The 21555-nt window shown below is 31.1% G+C and overlaps 2 protein-coding genes across 2 annotated transcripts in view; one reads left to right on the plus strand and one right to left on the minus strand.

The window, feature by feature from the left end:
• The window catches only part of LOC140448041 (uncharacterized), a 44162-nt gene extending 36408 nt beyond the window's left edge, over positions 1 to 7754 (minus strand). Inside the window, exon 1 of the mRNA XM_072541086.1 lies at positions 7492 to 7754. Coding sequence (XP_072397187.1) covers positions 7492 to 7660 — 169 coding nt within the window. The 5' untranslated portion in view covers positions 7661 to 7754. The remainder of the gene's footprint in view (positions 1 to 7491) is intronic.
• Positions 7755 to 8810: 1056 nt separating this feature from the next.
• LOC140448043 (mitochondrial dimethyladenosine transferase 1-like) lies at positions 8811 to 12464 on the plus strand. Its single transcript, XM_072541087.1, has 4 exons — positions 8811 to 9069; positions 9573 to 9871; positions 10321 to 10731; positions 12237 to 12464. The coding sequence occupies exons 1-4, from the start codon at positions 8951 to 8953 to the stop codon at positions 12413 to 12415; spliced, it is 1008 nt and encodes a 335-aa protein (XP_072397188.1). The 5' UTR covers positions 8811 to 8950; the 3' UTR covers positions 12416 to 12464.
• Positions 12465 to 21555: the final 9091 nt, after the last annotated feature.

Raw genomic sequence — 21555 nt, forward strand, 5'->3', positions numbered from 1 at the left:
ACTTAAAAACACTATGTGAACGTTATCTGAAATTTGTGGGTCATTTAAAGTTTGGTCCTGATAGACCCCACCCGTCCACAGGTCAGATTTTCAGACCACAAATCCACTCCCGGCTTAACCAAGTGTCAATCAAAATTTATCTAGTTATTTAGAGTCCTTATATACTGAGACTATCTAAAGAGCATTGCACTGTAATGTACCACCTATTGTATTGGCTATAACAAGTTGATATTTCACAATTTAACGTTTTTTTTTAAAGTTCCATAAGGAAGTGCGATAAAATTATGCAACATGAAGTATATTAAATAATTAAAAATGCTACACCAGGATAATTTCCAGGTCAAGTTCATCTATGGAAAACCGGGACAAAAAAGTAGAATGAGAATTACAGTAGTTCTTTTTTTGTTTGAATAATGTTATACATTTATGCAGTGGAATTTAATAAAGCAGAGTGAGGAATGAGATCCAAGCGATTGATTTAAATATTTTTAAACACTTCCAATGGATTATACTAAAATTAAAATTGGACATGAAATAGAAAAAGATTCGATGATATATGCTATATCACGCATATTCAAAGCGTTAATGGCTAAAAACTGTGAAAACTTAGAAAAATGGGTAATGCAAGCTAACACACGGACATTCAAATATAAATGTAATACCATGTATAGGATTAATAGTAACATATGTTACCTTACACAAACTAAATTGGATTGAGTTCTTGGTTTTTGTGATTCTTTATGCATGACAACTATGAAACAACTATATCTCAAACTCACAGAAATGACGACATGGGTGGTCTAGTAGACTGGACAATGAACTACAAGTGCCGCGCGAGAATTCGTGTTTCTTCGGTAAACTTCATAGTTCCATCCTCGAGAAGATACTGATATTTTGAGAACGATAAGGTACATCTTTAATTAGCATCCTTGACCACCTAGACACAGCTATCCATACCTGATTTTAAATGAGTAACAAAAAACAATGAGTAACAAAGCGTTTGGAACATAATATGGAGACACACATGGTATTTATTGATCTTCAAAAAGCGTATGACAGTGTCCCATTAACCAAGCTATGGCAGGTGCTAGAAGACAAGATATTCCACCGATTTACATTAATGCTGTAAGGGAGTTGTACGATGATATGACGAGTGTAATAAAGATTGGACAAAAAGTGACAAAAAAGATAAAAGTGACCAAAGGACTTCGCCAAGGCTGCTGCATTGCACCTACACTCTTTAAGATTTATTTGGAGGGAGTTTTGGATATTTGGAAAAGAAAATGTGAACCTATGGGTGTTAAAATTGGAGACCATACACTGTACAGCTTGCATTTTGCTGATGACCAAGTAATACTTGCAGAAGATCAAGATGATATCCACTACATGTTACGAAAAATAGATGAAGAATATACTAAGTGGGGCTTATCAATTAATCCATCAAAAACAGAGTATGTAGTAGTGGGAGGTGAAGGAAAGCACTTAGAACTAGGAAGCAAACAAATTCAAAATACTGATAGCTATAAATATCTCGGTGTAAACATTACAAACAATGGTCGGAATACAAAAGAAATAGCTACTAGAATTGGTCAAGGAAATTCAGCAATATGTCAACTAAATAGTATACTTTGGAACAACCACATCACCCGAAACACAAAAATTAGGATATACAAAAGTATCATAGAAAGCATTGCTACATATGGTTCAGAGCTTTGGGTAATAAATAAAAATGACGCATCCAAAATAAAAGCAATGGAAATGAATTATTGGAGAAGATGTTGCCAACTCACTAGAAGAGATAGAATAAGGAATACTGAAATCAGAGAGTGTATGGGCATAGACATTGACGTCCTGGAAACTATAGAATGCAAAAGGCTGAAATGGTATGGCCATGTAGAAAGGATGAATGATCAACGATGGCAAAAGAGAATGTTACAGTGGATCCCCACCAACCGCAGGAAAAAGGGAAGACCAAGAAGATCGTGGAGACAAGAAGTAAAAGATGCAATGGAAGATAGGGGTCTACAAGTAGATGACTGGAACGATCGCAAGCGTTGGAAGCTAGGTTGCGAGAAACGGTGGCAGCTGTAATAAACTCGTTATATATATATATATATATATATATATATATATATATATATATATATATATATATATATATATATATATACAAAAAACAATACAATAAATTTGTCTCCTTACATCGACATATCCAGTTTTTATGAGTAAATATCCCCATAAAAATGACAAAAATTGGTTAATAAGAAAGACTGCCAGAAAACTGAAGAAAACGACAATGAACGACGTCTAGAATAAACAAAACCAAATACATGATTCTGAGAACGATGGTAACAAAAGTATGGACAAAAATTTAAATAGAACTGCTCAGAAAGGAAAGCATATGAATTGAAATGCACAGGAAATTTCACTAAAATAGAAATGTAGACCAAAATTGACAAGAAAGCAGAAGAGTAGCGTTAAATACCATATTACAATGTAACACAGTTATAAGCCCAGTCACATGTACGGATGCAGACTGTAGATGCTGAACAAAGATTGAAGAAAATATCTCACCATTAACAGAAGGTGGAGAAGAAGAACAAACAACGAAATAATGTAAATGTATAACAGTCCTTCGAAAACTACTGAAATTAGATCCCAAAGAATAAAGTGGCTGAAGGGAGTATAGAGAATGCACCACGCGAGAGGGCCGGAGATCGCATTAGGAGTAGGAATGACAGGACTGACAGCTGCGGAGGAAGCTTTAGAGAAGTTAAACATTAGAAATTAGCAAGTTATGGCAAAGAGTAAAAGAAAATGGAAATATCCAACTAAGTCCTAGGCCTACAACGCCAAATAGGGGTTAAGACTTCTTTTTCTACCTTCCGTTTACTCACTTCAGTTAATTCCGATACAGGCATACCAACTGTTTAATCTTCCATTTCTTGTCATGACAATGACGCGTAAAATGATTTTGGTTTAATTTTAATAGTTTTACTGTGTATTTTTTTCATGAATTTTATTTTGGAGATGCAGTCATATGACTTAATTCTAGAGCCGCCACTGATTATTATTAACTTTCAATTATGTCATATAAAGAAATGAACAAGGTAGAAACTGTAAAAATTATAATATCATTGAGAATTATTAGCATTAAAATGTATGTCAACAGATGACCATATATAAATTTGTATTTTAAAATGTAGTTTTAATAACAGTTATATCTAAAAATGTACATAAATTTTAATGAAAAAACATATGGTATTCTGCATTAACAGAAAATGTGTGAATACATTTAACTGATATTGGAATTTCCACTGGTGCCAGGTAGACCACACAGAGATATCTTACATTCTGTCTGTATTATTTTTAATATGTTAAATTATTTTATCAAATATACATTATTTGGTTCCATAGATAATATTTAGTTACCACAACAATAAAGAATAATTTTAGAAGGATCAGTGTAAAGTTTCACATAAAAGTAACACCAGATTTATGCAAATAAATATGACAAAACTGTAATTGATAAAAATTGAAAAATTGGAGTACTAATTCATCATTAATTACCGGTATTTGAAGGTGTTAAAAGGTGGGAATATATTTACAAAGATATGCTTAATACCCATGTCTTTCATATGCAACCGTGAAAATTGGGAAAAAAAAAGCTTCAAAATATTTTGGGGAGATATAATATTTAACAAAGTTTAAATATTGCATAACTGCAATTCATAGTTTACAAACAAAAACCACTAATTAATAATTAAGGTAAAACCATCACAATAATAATTATTGTCTGCAGTTTTGTCACATACTTCATTCATTTTAGTATCACTGTTATAACTGCCAATTAAATAAAACACAATCAAAGTGTTCTTAAGACACATATGCTAACAAGAATCGGAGAATTATGAGCACAGATGACCCTTTACGGCGCAGCAGCAACCAGTGGAACTGGATATTTTACAAAATGTAATTTTGTAACAGTAAAAATAATTTTTTTAATTATTGCGATAGTATAACTACTATCGCAATAAATAATAATAATAACTAGTAATACTACTTTATAAAATGACCATAAAATTATTGTGTCTTTGTTTTTTTGTCTTATGTTACTGCAAAAAAGATTATCTGGGATAAACAATTTAAATAACATATAAACTGATTAATCATTTGATAAACATATTTGATGAATCGCAGAGCAACCACTATATTGGTTTATTGGAGAGTGTGAAGACTGAAATCGTAAAGAAAAGACCTCATTTGTTGAAGAAAAAATTGTTGTTTAACCAAGATAATGCACATAGTCCACAGATAGTCCACAAGTCGATAAAACAGATGATAAAAATGCACAAATTGGGCTTTGAATTGCTTCCGGACCCTCCGTGTAGTCCAGATCTGGCCCCCAGCGATTACTACCTTTTTTCCTATCTAAAAAAATGCTCCGTGGCAAGCATATTTTGAAGGCAAAGAATAATGTTCGCAAAAAAAAATGGTGTTTTACTAGTTAGGCCCGGGACATATTGACTAACGGATTAGTTATGAATAAATCTCAGAATATAAATTGTAAAAATTGTCACTATAAGTTTTATATTACTAATCTATAAATATAAAACTACCACTTAGCGTTATCAAAATATGTAGCTTTTAAGTTGACGTACAGTGCACAGATTCTAAATATGCCGGTGGGAGATGGCTTCTATGCGTTGTATTATAGTTGGTGTATGAGAGAAAAAGTTTTCCAAGTAATGAAATAACAAATTTTATATTATTATTTGTTATTTCATTATTTTGAAAACTTTCTCTCATACATCGACTATAATACAGCGCATAGCAGCCATCTCCCACCGGCACATTTAGAATCTGTGCACTGTAAATATGTGCAAAAGTCGTTGTATTTTTTTTAATTTCACATTTGTTTATTGTGATTTGCATAAAAAGTTTTATATTTTATCATATTTAGCGAAATTATTGCACCGTAACTAATATTTTAACGAATATTATTTTGAATAATAAATATAAAAATAAAGTATATAAAATTATTGTCAAATAATATCGACATTGCTCATTGAAGCAATTTATATGTGGAAAGGATATTTGATTCAGTTACAAATTTTGGGATTTTTGTAGAAGTAGCGGATACTGTTATATTTTTGACTTTTATACTGGCAAAACAACTGCTAAGATGATCACGAATATTTGCTCTTAAGATTAAGAGTAGTACTTGCTATGTGAGATTGCATTTCTGAACCTGCAAGCCACACAGTATTTTTTAATAACTTACTTACCAGCAGAGATTTATTATTTCATTTACAAGAATGTGAATACTGAGCAACAGGAACTTTTTTTTATTTGTAGAAAATGAAGAAAAATTTTTGATTTGTAGAAAACGAAGAAATACTTTTTTGTAAAATTTAACGATAATAAGTATGTTACTGCGTAATTTTGATAATAAAGAACCTATAAATAATAAAGAAGGAATTTATGTTTCTCAAAGGAAACATTTATTTCTTAATCACAAGTATATAATACATTCATAGAAGCCATGGATCAACACTACTGGTTTGCTGAAAAATATGCCACTAAAATCAGCTAAGAAGTGATATTGGCCAATATGCACACAACTAATTGATACAGCATTAGTAAATTCATGACTTTTCTAAAAATGAGTCAACAAGTCAAATATTACTTGAAAGAGCATAAAGAGCAGACAATGTCCAGGAGAAAATAGTAAAGCCAATAGTAAAAGTGACGAACCACTAACATAATGTGGAAAATGTACTGTAACATTGTGTAAAAATTGTTTTATACAATATTATGAAACATAAACTTGTTTTTATTAGATGTAAATAAAAATTTTAATTTCCATAACTATTTTTAACTCATTCATACATACTTGCAATTACTATGATTGCTCTAATGCCCAGTGCTGTATTGATAGAATAGATCAAAATTCAAAAATGCGAAGACAAAATAATTTGATGAATATTTCCATATTAAGAACAATATTTTATTTAAAATAATTATTAAGAACAATTTTGAAATTTGAAAAAATATAATTTAGGGATTAGTAGGTTAAGAATTCATTATCATTCTTCTTTTACAGTTTTCTATAGAACAAGTAAATATATCAACCATCATAAAACATACTTTTAAAGCTTTTTACGCAAGTAATGTGATAATTAACTCGAATTTTGTTATAACATAAAAAATATGCATTTTTCACCAGTTAATAACTAAAAAAGTGTGCTAACTAATTCGCTGCAAAAATCTATAGGTTTGTTTTATTTTACATGAAAATCTTGTCAAATGCCATTGGTCAGATCATAGTCACAAGAGTGTACTTTTTTTGCTTATTTCTGAACTATAATGGTATAGAACAGGTTCATGCAAATGGAGTAAAAAAAAGAATAATGTAGAAAAATAATAAATGCTAATAAATTAATTATCTAAAGAACTCATACCAATGAGAGTATTAATTAAGAGGGACTTTAAAAATGAAAAACTGATTTCCCAGAAGCATATTAATAATAAAATATAATTGAAAACCAAGAAAGACATTAGTAAATGATACAATACATAAAAAAAATAAAAGAATTTAAATACATCAAAAATTATAATCCTTAGATACTTCTTCTGTCTCCTCTTCAAACACATTATATAGTGCCTTTTTGGCTCTTCAAGATAAGATGGCTCTGTATTTGATGTTACATAAGATTAAACTCAATATTTCAACTTAAAACAGCCTAATAAGCAGGCAGATTTAGAGCATTTAATGCCACAATACAATAATTTATGAAGCAAACTTGATATGATCGATAACAAAAACTACAAAGGCTTTTTATTCTGGCAGTTAGGATCAAACGAAAGAAGGAATAATTTAAATAAATGATTTTCAATCTAACAGTATAAAACAAGAAAATCAAATAGAAATGCTTGTTTCTCTACTTTCACAAATATTTTTGATCTGAAACATTGAATAAAATTTTCAATTTTAAAATATATTTTATAAACCAGACTCTAAAAACAATTACAAACAAAACATTTAAAAAATTAAGAAAGCAAAGTATACACAAACAAGCTGAACTAGACAAACCACAATGAGTCTTAAAAACTTCTGAGAACTACTGCAGAATAAAAAAATCAAACAGTGATACAATAATTCTGTAGTAGACAAAATTGGCTGAGAGGTAATGATGATGGTCAGGTAAATTAAAAAAAAAAGCCATCTCTGGTGTAAATTTATGGATAAAAATTGTAGAACTATTTTAGGACATAAATTATATCCAAAATTATAGTACTATGCTGAACTTTTAGGGTCACTATCGTTTTCATAAATTAATATTTAAAAATTGCTTAAAACAGGTCAACTTTTAAAAGAAGCTTTTTATAGTGTTTTGTAATTATATAAACAGGAAATATGATCGAAAATGCAAATGATAAATATAGCGAATTTTATGTTATTATGTACAGTAATACAAAAATACTCACCTCCCGAGACTCCTGCTTTATGATTCCCTAACCTATTGAATTCTCTAACATTAAATGAAGAGTCAACGCCTAAATCTAGCTCAAGATGTGATGTTGCTTCTGAATCAGAATTATCTTCTTCATCGTCCTTATTATCGTGTGATTTAAATGATAAATCATCATCTGCCATAGTATAAAACTATATTAATTTTTTTTATGTTATACCCTTACCCTTAAAATAAACTTTAACTTTAAATGACAACGGATGTCGTTCCCGCTGACGTGACAATGACATTTGATTATGATGTTTCGTCTTCTATATTTGAAGTTTTAAACTGTTTTAACTGTGCTCGCAGTCCATCGACCATCGAAGCAGTAAAATTTAGAAGAAACAAAAGTTGATATGGATAAAAGTTTTAAGCAAATGTAGGAGTTGTAGTATACACAAATGGCGAGCCGCAATATTTTAGATTTCAGCAACCATCTACTCACCATGTGTGTACATTAGGGCAAATGGAATATAGGCAACACATATTTCGAAACGGATTAAATTCTGCAAGATTACTCACACTTTTCACATTTAGAAGTTAGACCCTCTCGAACTGCTCTGTTTTTCTGGACCTATAAATACCAAAATATTTTCTAGCGGGTTTTAACTCTATAAACTCGAATGAAATACCAACTTTGGAGTCATCTCTAAATTGCATAACTACGAATTAGTAGAAATATTTCAATCCAATTATAATATATCCAATCCAGCTATAATAAATGTTTATTTATATGAATAATATAATTCAATAAATCACTAACAAAATAACTATTTTGAAAGAGAACATTATGATAGATGACGACGATGATGTTTTGCCTTAATACAATTTCCCACAGCACTCTAAAAAAAAAGTTAAAATTAAATCAGGGTATAATAAAATACTAGCTACTTATTCTGTGTTAGAAATGAGTTTAACACTAGGAATGTGGTTGTTTTTTAAATTTAAAATTGTATTAAAATTTATTTTGCTCATTTAGGGCATGTACGATTTGAACTTTTTATTTTAACAACTGATTTGCTTGAGTCTATTTATCAGAGGCCAAGATTATTTTGACAGCAGAGGAGCACATTGAAGTATAAAACAAATAACAGCAAACAGTTGAGGTTATGATATTTTGGGGCTGCAAAAATTTGATCTATCATTCTTATGTAAACACAATACAATAAAAAAATAAGACAAAAAACTATGTCTGATCGCATGCCAAAAATTGATTTAAGCAAAATCAAAAAGACGGATTTAGACTTCATAAAGCAAATAGAAAAACAAAATCAAGAGAGAGTGCTGAAATTAAAAAAGCTTAGAAGGACAAATTTGCTTACTGCTGGGTTTTTAACGGCTGGTATTATTAGTATATATGGGTATTCCATGTATGCTGTGAGACAAGAGAGTTTTCTAGACGACTTTGATGAACCGGCTAAAACTACTCAATAATGGCTGCAAATGTACAACATATTCGTTTGCCCCCTTTACCTACTATTAGAGATTTAGTTAAGTTATATCGTCTTCGAGCTCTTAGACAATTATCACAGAATTTTTTAATGGATGAAAGGTAATAAATATTAGTCCAAACTTCTAAAACTTAATGTGTATATAAGTTTTGAATGCTCTATAAAGTATATAATGATACCTTATGGACTTGGTAATTGAATGTAATATACATTTAAATGTCTTAGTTTACTAGTAGACTATCATAGTATATTACAATTAGTTAGGTTTCTATGTTATATATAGTCTAGCCTCAGGTTGGCTCATCATGGTACAAAATGTTTTCATTTATTTTATAACCAATATATTGGTCACAGAAGTTAATCACACTGTAGGTACCTAGGTAGTATTTTAAATAAAACATCTTTGAACAATTAAAAAGTGGCTTTTGCCTTCAAATTTTCATAAAATGCAAATGCAAAGGAATTCCTTTTAATTTATGAACATATTTCGTAAATTGTAAAGTGATTGTATTGAATTGAATAAAAAGTGCTTGTCAAAAACAAATTAATATTTTCGGTAATACATTTTTGCATCTTAGTTCTAAGTCTCTTATTTATGTTGTAGAATCACTGATAAAATCGTACGGTCTGCTGGCCCTTTAACAAATCACTATGTTTGTGAAATTGGACCTGGACCTGGAGGTATTACCAGATCAATTCTCAAAAGGAACCCCAGAAAACTTATTGTTGTTGAAAAAGATCCAAGATTTCTTCCAACTTTAGAGTTATTACAGGAGTGTGGTAAGGATGTTACTGATATGAAAATAGAGATTGCTGATATAAGAACATATGATCTTAAGCGGGGTTTTGAAGGAGCACCTAAAATGGAATGGCAGCATGCTCCTCCTCCGGTTCATTTAATAGGTAGGTTAGATATAAATACCAATTTACCTACATTTTTTATAACATTAAGACATTGATTCCTCATCAAAAACATCACCAATATTTTATCAATTCCTACTGCTTAGTTGCATTTGAGGTTAAGCATTTTTCTTTTTTAGTCTTCGTCTCCATCATTCATCCAATGTTTTTTAAATCCTAATTGTCATCAATTTTCATTACCTTTGATGATATTTTCTGTATATCTCTCTCTCTCTCTCTATCTAATTTTTATAAACATTTTAGGTTGGCCACATTATATCAGGCCTAAGACACTGCATTCCTCTGCAAACTAGGGATGAATTTCATGACAAATATCTTCTACTTAAATTATAACACTTTTATCTTATATTTGTTAATTTTATTTCATTCATTGCCTCTTTTAATAAACTTTGGCATAGGAAACGTGTTAATCAATAGTTTATTTATTGTAGGTAACCTCCCTTTTAGCGTTTCTACGAACTTAATTATTCGATACTTACAGTCAGTATCAGAAAAAACATCGGCTTGGCACTATGGCAGGTCATCAATGACTCTAACATTTCAAAAAGAAGTAGGAGAAAGAATGGTAGCTCCCATAATGGACAAACAGAGATGCCGCCTTTCTGTTATATGTCAGATGTGGTGTGATGTTCAGTATAAGTTTACCATTCCTGGTAAAGCCTTTGTACCAAAACCTGATGTTGATGTTGCTGTTATGACCCTAGTGCCTTTAAAATATCCTTTGGTGAAACTTCCTTTTAAACTGGTCGAGAAAGTGCTTAGAAATATATTTAATATGAGACAAAAGTATTGCATAAGAGGTGCAGAGAGGTTATTTCCTGAAGACAAAAGGAACGAATTGGGTGGGTACACATTTTAATTTATTTGATATCATTATCGTTTCATATCATAAATTCAATAATTGATAATTGTTGTAATGATCATTGCTCGTGGAATCCTAGATCTCACAGAGGACAGTCAGATAGGAATCAGTGTAAACAAAAAAATGTTTTAAGCCATTTTTCTATTTTTGACATTTTGATGGAGAATATCTACAACTGATATGAATAACATTGTAACTCTACATACAATGTTTCTCAACTATGGATTAAATAACATCTATAAAGGATATTGGTCGTATTACTATTATCTTAGCTTATGTAAATATAGAGTTATTTAACAAAATAACCTCATTGTAGGTGCAAATTTTGAATCACTTGGTAAAAAAAAAACTGTAACATTGTATATAATGTTTTTCTTGAAAAATTTATTGAGTAAGTTTTTACAACTTCATTGTAAGTTGTGATACAAGAAGTAAGATAGTGTAATGTTAATATAAATAACATTCAAATCAATTTACCAAGCTGTTCTAATCAAGAAGATGACAGACAAAAAGTAAATCATTTATTATTAACTGCTGACCATAGTTAGCGTGTCTTAAATCTTAAAACCTCAAGTGAAAATACTAGTTTAGAATTTCAAACAAAAATAATAACACCTACATATATAATTTATGACTGAACTAACTTCTATCAATAAAAATAAGATACCAAATGTTCACAGTGCATTACATACTCAAGATACATTGACAGTGGAAAATTCTACATGCACCAAAGGTATAATTGTATCGTTAAATGTGTTTGTTAAGAAAAAATAATACCCAAAGAAGAAAAATCTGGAAAGTTAGAGAAAAAATGATCCAAGTGTTTGACAAATAAAGAAACTGTGGAACTCTGGCTAAGAATATACTAGTAAAACTGGAAAATTAACTAGAATTGGGACCTGGATCTAACGATAAATGTAACAGAAAATGTAAATTGAAATTATCTGAAAATGATCAATTAGTCAATTTATTTAATTTTTGGGAAAGGGCTGATCATGAGAGAGAGAATATTTTTGTAGATATGTTCTCAGACAAGAGAGAAAGGTTCTAAGTTTAAAGGACTCGTAAGTTTGTAAAAAAATATTTGTGGGCACTTTTAACATAACAGATTTGTGGTTAACTACGCTATTCAAAAAAATTTATAGTCAGGAAGGAGGAGGTTTTACACCTGGAGATATGCCTGGTCACCATAAGAAGAGAGCAAATGATGTAGACTAAAATATTAAAGATTCCATTTGTGCGCATATAAACTCTATTCCAGCAAAAGAATCCCAGTATGCAAGAAAAGGACAACTAAGATGTATTTTACAATATGCTTAAGATGTAAAACAATTTTTGTAAATAGCTTTCTTTATATCTTTTACTATAACATATATCTACTAAGCTTCCTCACACTAGTCAATCAACCTATATAGAACCTTGATAGTCCCTAGGTTTTTTTCTACTAAGTTTCAAAAATAGTTGTACAACTGTTTTTTATTTTAGGTAATAAACTTTTACATTTAGCCGAAGTGGATCCCACAACCAGACCTTTTCAGATAAGTAATGAAGAATTTGTCAGGATATTTTATGCTTATAACTTACTGTGTGAAGAAAATCCAGGACTTGAGAATTATGATTCTAGAGCACCAAAAAGTAAATTGTTAGAGGAGCCCGAAGAGTAGTTTGATGATAGGTTTATTATTTTCCTTTTAAATAAATTTTAGTTATTACTGTATGTGTTTTTGTTCGATTAGTGTTTAAAAATGATTTAGAAATGCTTTTTGCTAATAATTCAATCGTGTTATATACTGTAAAAACGGACCAGGTGTCTTGAGAGTGTGAGTGAAATGGGAGAAAGGTGATGAAGGATACTTATACGTTGGATAATATCGGGTATTAAGGACCAATCAACTTAATATGTCTAATAATCTGACAGACAGTATCGGAATGGACAGAACGACGATAACAGTGACCCGAAAGACTTCTTGAATGTAATCAAAGCGTTTACCAAATGCCTACTTTTTTTCTTTAATTTATTTATTTATTTAATGTCCTCTGAGCCACTGAGGTTATAGACAACAACAATGGAAAATATATATTAAAACAAAGAAAGGTTACAATATTAGTTACATACTAACATGAAAGAAAATTTATTTATAAAATTTGTGATACAAACTAGATTTTAATTTAAATATCTTTTATGCCTATAGCCGTTAAAAATTTTATAATATTGTTTATATGATTATTGTCTCTAAGAAGCTCGCCTGTGTCGCTGGGAAGGTTGAGTTTACTTCTCGTTTCCTGGAAAATTTTACATTCAGTTAAAATATGTTTTACTGTAGTGTTGGTTTCACACTGGTTGCAGTATGGGGGGTTGTCTCTTGTGATTTGGTAAAGATGTGTGACCTAGTTGGAGTCGAGTAAAGATGACTTGTTTTCTTCTAGGTAACAAAAAGGCTTGTTTTTGTAAAGCATTGTCTTTATTTGCCTTAGTTTTTCGGAACACTGCGATCATTTGTTTTGTCACGCACAACTGACTATGTTTTTTAAGCACAATTTAAGATCACTTGGCACTATTTTATTTAGTTGAACTTCCATCACTTGACGCTGCTTCGTAAGCTACATAGGCGGTCCACAACCTCGTCATCGTGTACTCCAATATGAGATGGAACCCATATTAATACCACGTGTTTGTTTTCCTTTGCAGCATTTCGAAGTTCTTTATGTAAATATGTCTAAATGTCTGTATGATTTGGGTTGCTGGAGTATTATGTTTTGGATGTCACATAGGGCATTTATTGAGACAGTTATGATTGTGTAATTTCTCTGGTCCGTTTTGGTAATGAATTTTAGAGCTTCAAGGATTGCGTATAGTTCTGCATTGGAGATAGTCCAGTTGTTATGCAACTTAAATTTAGCATTATGAGTATTAGAGAAAATTGCTGCCCCCACTCCGTCCGTTGTTTTTGATGCATCTGTTTAGATCTCTCGGTAGTCGCTAAATCTATCCACAATATCTTTGAAGTGGTTTATTAATATGTCTGGTGGGGATTCATTTTGATAGATCAGTGATCACTGGTGGTTTGTTTACAGTCCGTGGTGGAGAAGGGTTTTCGGTAGAGTGGTATATTGTCGGGAATGTTATGCTATATTCATGAAGTAATCGGTTAATTCGTTCATAGAAAGGCGGATTACATTGAGGATGAGATGAGAAGTAGTGGTTGAAACGATTGTTATGAACGTTATTGTAGACTGGGTTATCTGGAAAGGATAGAACTTTACAAGCAAACGACATACTTAAAAAATCTAAATTCTAGAGGGGTTTGCCCTGACTCACTGCATATACTTAGTATTGTATGGAGTTTGTTCGAAATGCACCCAAAGCGACTCGCCGTTCTGTATTTTGAATTACATCTAGTTCTTTAAGTACAGATTGCTTGGCTGAGTTATATACCACTGAGCCATAGTAAATTTTTGATCGAACTAAGGATAAAAAGATTCGTAGAAAAATTGCCGTATCGCTGCCCCAGGTGATATTCGACAATGTCTTCAAAATATTAAGGCTTTGCTGGCAAGTACCTTTTAAATTTTTAATGTGACTTTTCCAAACCAATGTTTTGTCAAATGTAAGACCAAGGAGTTTTATTTCTTTTAAAAAGATCAGATTCTTAACATTCAATGTTAAAATTGGATTATCCTCTTTTCGCTTTTTTGAGAAGAGCAAGCATTTTGTTTTTTCGTTAGAGAAGCCGAGTCATGTTTTGTCAGACCATTTCTGTTTAATTTTTAACAGAAGAGTCTAATGTACTTTCTATCCAGAATTATCTGTAAGTTTGATGAATTCTGATCAATTTACTCCTGTTTAAAGCGAATTCCTGCTTGGATCAAAACTAAACGATGTGCCAAGTTTCAAAACTATGAGTTCCTCAAGATTTGTCGCACATATAGACAGACAGATATGGTTTCAAAAAGGACTTATCGGTTGCGCAACAATAGTAATAATAGAGGAATAATATAATAGATGAAATATATAAATAAACATGATTGACTCACAGTTCCCAAGTTCGACTTTTTGCAATCAGTAAGTCACTCCTTACTCATACTATCTGCCCACTGTGTAACCAACAAAAATTTATTGTCTGTTGTTTAATCCTTAGAAGTGGATCTTCATTATTCTTCACTCACTCTTTACTCCTACAATCTGCCCACTATGTAACCTACAAAAATTCATCGTCTGTTGTTTAATCCATAGAAGTGGACCTTCTTTATTCTTCTAATAGGCAAAGTGCCTGTTCAATCTACGGACTTAACAGTTACACCAGCAGTTATTGGTCGCCCAACGCTTCTTCAACCTATTTGCGATTTGTCTCGAGATATTCTTATTATTCTGTTTTGCGTCATTCTACCTTTTGATGGAAGCGTGGACACTAAAACGAGTCCATCTGAATAAGTTGGTCGCCTTTGAATTTTGGTGTTACAGAAGAATCCTACGAATATCATGGATTCAAAGAATGTCAAACGTGGAAGTCACTAGAAGGATAGGAAATGAGGCGGAAATAATATTAACTATCAAAAGACGAAAACTTGAGTACTTTGGACATGTGATGAGAGGGCAAAAATACGCATTATTACAACTTATTATGCAAGGCAAAATCCGAGGAAAGCGAAATGTGGGAAGACGAAGAATATCCTGGCTTAAGAACTTAAGGGAATGGTTTGAATGCAGTAGTGCAGAACTTTTTAGAGCGGCAGTCAACAGAGTCCGCATAGCCATGATGATTTCCAACCTTTGATAGAAGATGGAACTTGAAGAAGAAGACATGTTGATGTGTTTGTTCCACTCTACTTTTCTGTGCGCACTAGCAGATTTCAAAATATGGCACAGGACGCTCAGTTGGTTGAGAACCGTTGAGCTGTTTATTTGGACACTTCAATGGCGAAAAGCAAATTCATAATGTTGACAAATTTTGTGTAAAAACTCAATTTTTAATAATAGTGAATGAATCTTGCAAATGTTTATTTATTCTAAAAATTGATCAACAGTGAATTGGAGTGAAAAATTGTGAAAGCTCAAGCCCGTGAAATAATACAGTTAGTGTTAAAATTCGCTCAACGAGAAACATCTGTTGATAAACCTATTCTTCTTCCTCCGCCTTTCCCTTTTCAGGAGTCGCTGTTCCTTACTCTTCGTCGCCACTCATTTCTGTCCATCAGGTCTTCTTCACCTAAACCTTTCTGTCTCAAGTACTCTGCCACACGTGGCCACACAGTCCTTGCATCTTAACCTCCTCTTTTGTATGCAAGTATAACGACACATAACGCATCTTACGCCATATTTTTGTTACTACGCTACTTCCGGTTTCACCGGAAATACCCTTAATTGCTTTAATTTAAATGAGACACCCTGTAGATTTTTGCAGATTTTAAGAGAATTTGTTATTTTTAATTCATACATATTAAGTTTGGTAGAAAAAATTTGTTAAAACGAGAAATAAATCATTTTACAGGTTAAAGAATAGGTAAATTTATTTACTAAGACCAATGAGAATAATAATTTAAACAAATCACTTCAAATGTTCAGAATACTCTCCTTTTACTTCCTGACGATGTGTAAGCCTATTAATTTATTTACTGTTCTAATAAAAGTAAAAATGTAAACTCGTGTCTTATGTTTTTTGTATTAAATTCCTCTACAAAAAGTTGTTAGTTTTTCGGAGCTACTTCTCACGATTATTACAGTCAAAATGCAGAAAAAAAAACTTGAAAATGTTGATTTGAAAGTGTTTAAAATAATTAATTTAACATATTTTAATTAATTTTACAGAGATAAGCGACCTTCATTTTTATATAGGTCATTTTATAACACTAAAAAAGTATTTTATTTGCCTTGAATGATTATTGTTTATTTTAGTTTTTGATAAAAATTCTCGTTAGCTAATGTGTTTGTTCTTCATTTTTATAAATACTTGATTTAGAACATGGATAGGGGAGAGTGGGTAGAGTTACGGGGTACAAAATGTGGCAGTTTTAAAAAAATCATTTGATAAATGCTGTAAATTGAGGAAATACTTGAGCAACAACTAAACTACATTGGTTTTAGTTTATTATGGTGGTATAAAATCTAGGATGATGTATAACAAAAAATAACTTTATATTCTTCTAATGAGGAGGTGAAGCGGATTTTCAATTTTAACTCGGTTTTTTTACTTATTTATGATTAAAATAAATTAAATATGGTACTGTAAAAGTCTTACATTTAAATGTTAAACATCATTTATCCAACATATTGCAATTATGCTAGTCAAAAAACATGAGTGAACAATAATACACTCAGATATTATGAAACATTTTGTTGATTACAAAATTATCACAATTTCAATACGTCATTATTGCGTATTCCAAATAAATTGGAGTATCACATCGTATGCATATGTAAAAAATCTTCCTATCTTTAGTTCTTGGAAGTCGCGCACCCAGGGGGGAGTTTTGGGGGTTAACCCTCCCCCCCGGACCCTATTCCGACACTGTTACTCACACATTTATAAGGACACAAAATGGAGGTAACATCATAAAAAAAATTTCGGTGACTAACCAAAACCCCTCCCCAGAGACAAATTCTAGGTGCGCTACTGGTTCTTGGACAAACAGAACATCTACTGCTTGTCATATGTCGCTTAAATCCCAATTGATGTACCTCTGGCTGCTGATTAGCACGTAGTGGTCGACGAAAGGAAGGGTTTTGTCTTCGTTGGTCTCGAACGTCGAAACTTGACGGCTATTTCTTGATACGCTGTAATTAGCAGATAACTCATCCAATGTGTCTACACCGCCTTTGGTTGAATTGTAAAAGTCGATAATTCCAGGTAATTTCTTTTCACCAGTTTCTTCTTCGATTATAGTATCATCATGTAGAAAAAAGGATTACATTTGTTGACCTTTTTGGCACATATGAGACAGTAGTTATATCTTCTTTGCAGGCAAATTTTGAACTGCAAATTTCTCTTCTTCGTGTGTTCAGAAGTGCTGTTCGAAATTGCCTTCTATTCTTCTTTTTTTTGTCTGCTGTCTCTCCTTGAGCCTCTTCTTCAATATGATTGTCTCTTGACTTTCTAATGCGGTTTGTTCTTCCTCAGATTTACTATATCAATGAACGATTTGTCCTAGTCAGAAGTAGTGCCAAACTCCGCCAATAAACGTTTTACCCTTTCCTGCTTAATTATACATAATTATAGTATCATTCAGTATCGCTAAAAGAAAAATAAAAATTTTTATATCTCGAGAATAGCACATCTGGAAAAAATATCAAAAATATGTAAATTTACCTCTAGAACACAAAACAACTAAAAGTTACAACAGTGGTGTACCGGAGTATGACACACCCCAATCGTCTTTGACCAACTCCTAATTGAAACTGAAATTGTATGGAAAATTCGCAACAAGGTTATCGTGAGAAACCATGTATAAACTATAGCTATTAGACGATAGAAGGCGTTATTTCATTTACTTTCGATTTTATAAAAATAAAAGGAGTACCTGGGGTATGGTATACCCTAGAACACTAACCGATGGATAAATAAAATACAGAATGTTTCATTAAAAAAAAACATATCCCTAATGCGATACAGAGTTATATATATTTTTAACTGTATACTTACATACTGTATACTTATTTAGTGTAGGTAAAAATAACCTGTATAGTTGTAAGTAATCTTAATCTCCACAAGGAAACAAAGTTCCTGTATTTGGCTGTATACCATATATTAAAAAATTTTGAATAAAATCCTTTATAAAAAGGTATATAAAAAAACCCAGTTGGCCTATGTTGCATTGACAAAACGTTTTCGGAATAAATATTCCATCATCAGTGTCCTAAAATAGTATTTAACCACTTAATTAAAAAGAACATAATATGATTTAAGTTTTGACTAAGGTTAATGTAAAAGTGTGGTTAATACTTACTAGTTAATACATGGATGTAGCCACTAAATATGTGGGTAAAAACCCTTTAAAAATTATTAAATAAGATTTGATTTACATTATGTCTAATTTACAGTTAGGATGTTAAAGTTACCGTTGGATTGGTAACATGGCGACATATGACTCTACATTAGTTGCGAGTCCTGAGACGGTATGTCTACGAGGACTTTGTCAAAGCAACTGATTGAAATGACAATCTTGGCAGGTTAAGACGGAAGTTATGACAGAGCAGTCAGTGTAACTGTATATGTCTATTTAAGACAGAAGCCAACGTTGTTTAAAATTGTGAAAGTTGAAATAAAATAAAATTATAACAGTATCAACCATCAATGTTATTGTTTTAAATTATGTATGTGAAATGAAATTGTGGTGAGAAAATTATGTGATTATAGTTAGGCAACCAACTATACAGTGTCGAGTGGTGTGATGAAAAGATTCTTATATAAGGCCCTTTATGTTTTAACATTTTCCAGGTACCAAATGTTGTTTTTTGACATACAGGGCCTAATATAATTGAGTTGTAAGTTAATTTTTACATGAACTTTATATCATAATAGTTTTATTTCATTCATTGAACAACATCCTCCCATATTAAATATATCAATTCCTATATTTTTCAAGAACCCAACTTTCCGCCAGTGTCTAGTTTCCATTTTCCAGGTACCAAATGTTATTAAATTTTAGTTAGTAAATTAGACATAATGTAAATCAAATCTTATTTAATAATTTTTAAAGGGTTTTTACCCACATATTTAGTGGCTACATCCATGTATTAACTAGTAAGTATTAACCACACTTTTACATTAACCTTAGTCAAAACTTAAATCATTTCATGTTCTTTTTAATTAAGTGGTTAAATACTATTTTTGGACACTGATGATGGAATATTTATTCCGAAAACGTTTTGTCAATGCAACATAGCCCAACTGGGTTTTTTATATACCTTTTTATAAAGGATTTTATTCAAAATTTTTTAATCTTAATCTCTCTCTCTCGAGTTCCAAAACCGCATCTAAAACCGAACTGTGCTTTATTTATGCTGTGTTCTAATTGTACTCGTATTCTGGAATGGATAATACGCAAGAATACTTTAAGGGTGTGACTCATTAAACTTATAAGGCGATATTCACTACACGTCTTAGAATTCGATTTCTTGGAAAGGGGCACAAATGTAGATTTCAACCAGTCCGATGAAATTTGACCAGTATCGTATATTTTATTAAACAATTCCAATACTACATTCAGGTTGTCCTTGTTAAAAACTTTTAAAAATTCGACTGGTATTTCATCGCACCCTGTTGCTAATTTTAATTTCCTGTTGTTAATTTTACCATATTATTTTAACTAAATAATGTAATATTTTTATAAAAAATATTTTTATTTTAGGAATTCCAGAAAGTATTAACTATAAATCCAAAACAATCCATTTGCAATCAAGTTTAGGTATAGGTATTTAAGTCTTATTTACACAATTTTTAATCAACACTTATACAAGATGCAATACGTAAAGTTCCGGAGACACTGATTTTAAATAGCTATGTTTGACTTTTTAAACACGTGCATAGTAATACTCGATAGGCGCGAGGCTCGTCCACAGTTGTAGTAGCCCAGTCTGGTTATACAAAAATCATCGATTTCACAGCAAAATGTTTCGCAGATATCTGAAGCTTTTAAGACATCGGTGGGGGTTACTAGATGACGAATAGATAAAAAGATACTCCTATTTTTACCTTGCGTTTTTTTTAACAATAATTTATGGTCAGAATTTGATTTTTTATCCATAAGTTTTTTCCCTTATAATTTAAATAAACAATATTTATACCATTTTTTTATATCAAGAATATCTTTATTTTTCGGTTTTTTCAATTAAAATTGATAAATAATTTACACAGATATTTGCAAAAAAGCAGTTTTTTTGAACTAATTTATAAATTTAATTAATTTTTTTATTAACAAAATAAAATGTTATTAATAAATTGAGAGATTACCGTCCTTTAAATTTGTGCGAAATTTCCCCCCGATCGGTCAAATAGTTTAAAAGTTATTCAATTTGTTTATCCCATAACAAATTTCATGAGATTCTTTAAGACTTATACTATCTCAGAACTTAAATGAATATTGAGTTTTCATCGAAATTATTTACAAAATAATCGTTTGAAAAAGGGGTATGTTTTTTACTTATAAACAATTGTAATACCTTCTATATTTTTCAAGTTACAGACTTGTACGTACAACCATTAGATAGCTGGTAAAAAAACTCACATTTAACAAAAAAAAAGCTTCTATGAACAATAGGAACGAAGTTAGCCACAATTTTTTTGTTAATTATATCCCCATTGTTTATAAACATTAAGAAGTAAAATTTGTACAAATTTTGAATAAAAATCTAAACTTTATATTGAATTTTATAGCTATAAAATTCATCCAATTTTTCGAAACTTAAAACCTTTCGAAACGAAGTTACTTTCGAAAGATCGACATAGGAAAGTGGAGGGGAAACTGTTTTAGCTCCTCGCTGCAAAATTTAATATTATGGTTACAGATTTATCATTCAAAAGCTTCAACAGTTCTGTAGGAATTTCATCAGGTCCATTTGCTTTTCCATTTTTAGCGTTTCTTATTGCGTATTCTACTTCTTCTTTCAATATGTCTGGCCCAGTTGCATTGATTATCTGAGTTAAGTTGTTTCTATCGTCTTCAAATAATTCATTTAGGTATTCTGTCCATCTTTTTATTTTATTCTCTAGATCTACAATAAGATTTACATCTTTGTCTTTAAGTTTACCTATTTGGCATTTTCTTTATGCTTCCTGTTATCTCTTTTACTTTTTTGTGCATATTGAAC

Source organism: Diabrotica undecimpunctata, chromosome 8, assembly GCF_040954645.1.
Source record: "Diabrotica undecimpunctata isolate CICGRU chromosome 8, icDiaUnde3, whole genome shotgun sequence".
Taxonomy (NCBI): Eukaryota; Metazoa; Arthropoda; class Insecta; order Coleoptera; family Chrysomelidae; genus Diabrotica; species Diabrotica undecimpunctata.

What these genes read in the sequence shown, in the direction of transcription:
- LOC140448043 (XM_072541087.1), top strand. Translation starts at nt 8,951, where the DNA reads ATGGCTGCAAATGTACAACATATTCGTTTGCCCCCTTTACCTACTATT. An exon ending in AATTTTTTAATGGATGAAAG is followed by an intron (nt 9,070 to 9,572) that starts GTAATAAATATT and finishes TTTATGTTGTAG; the next exon opens with AATCACTGATAAAATCGTAC. An exon ending in AGACAAAAGGAACGAATTGG is followed by an intron (nt 10,732 to 12,236) that starts GTGGGTACACAT and finishes TTTTTATTTTAG; the next exon opens with GTAATAAACTTTTACATTTA.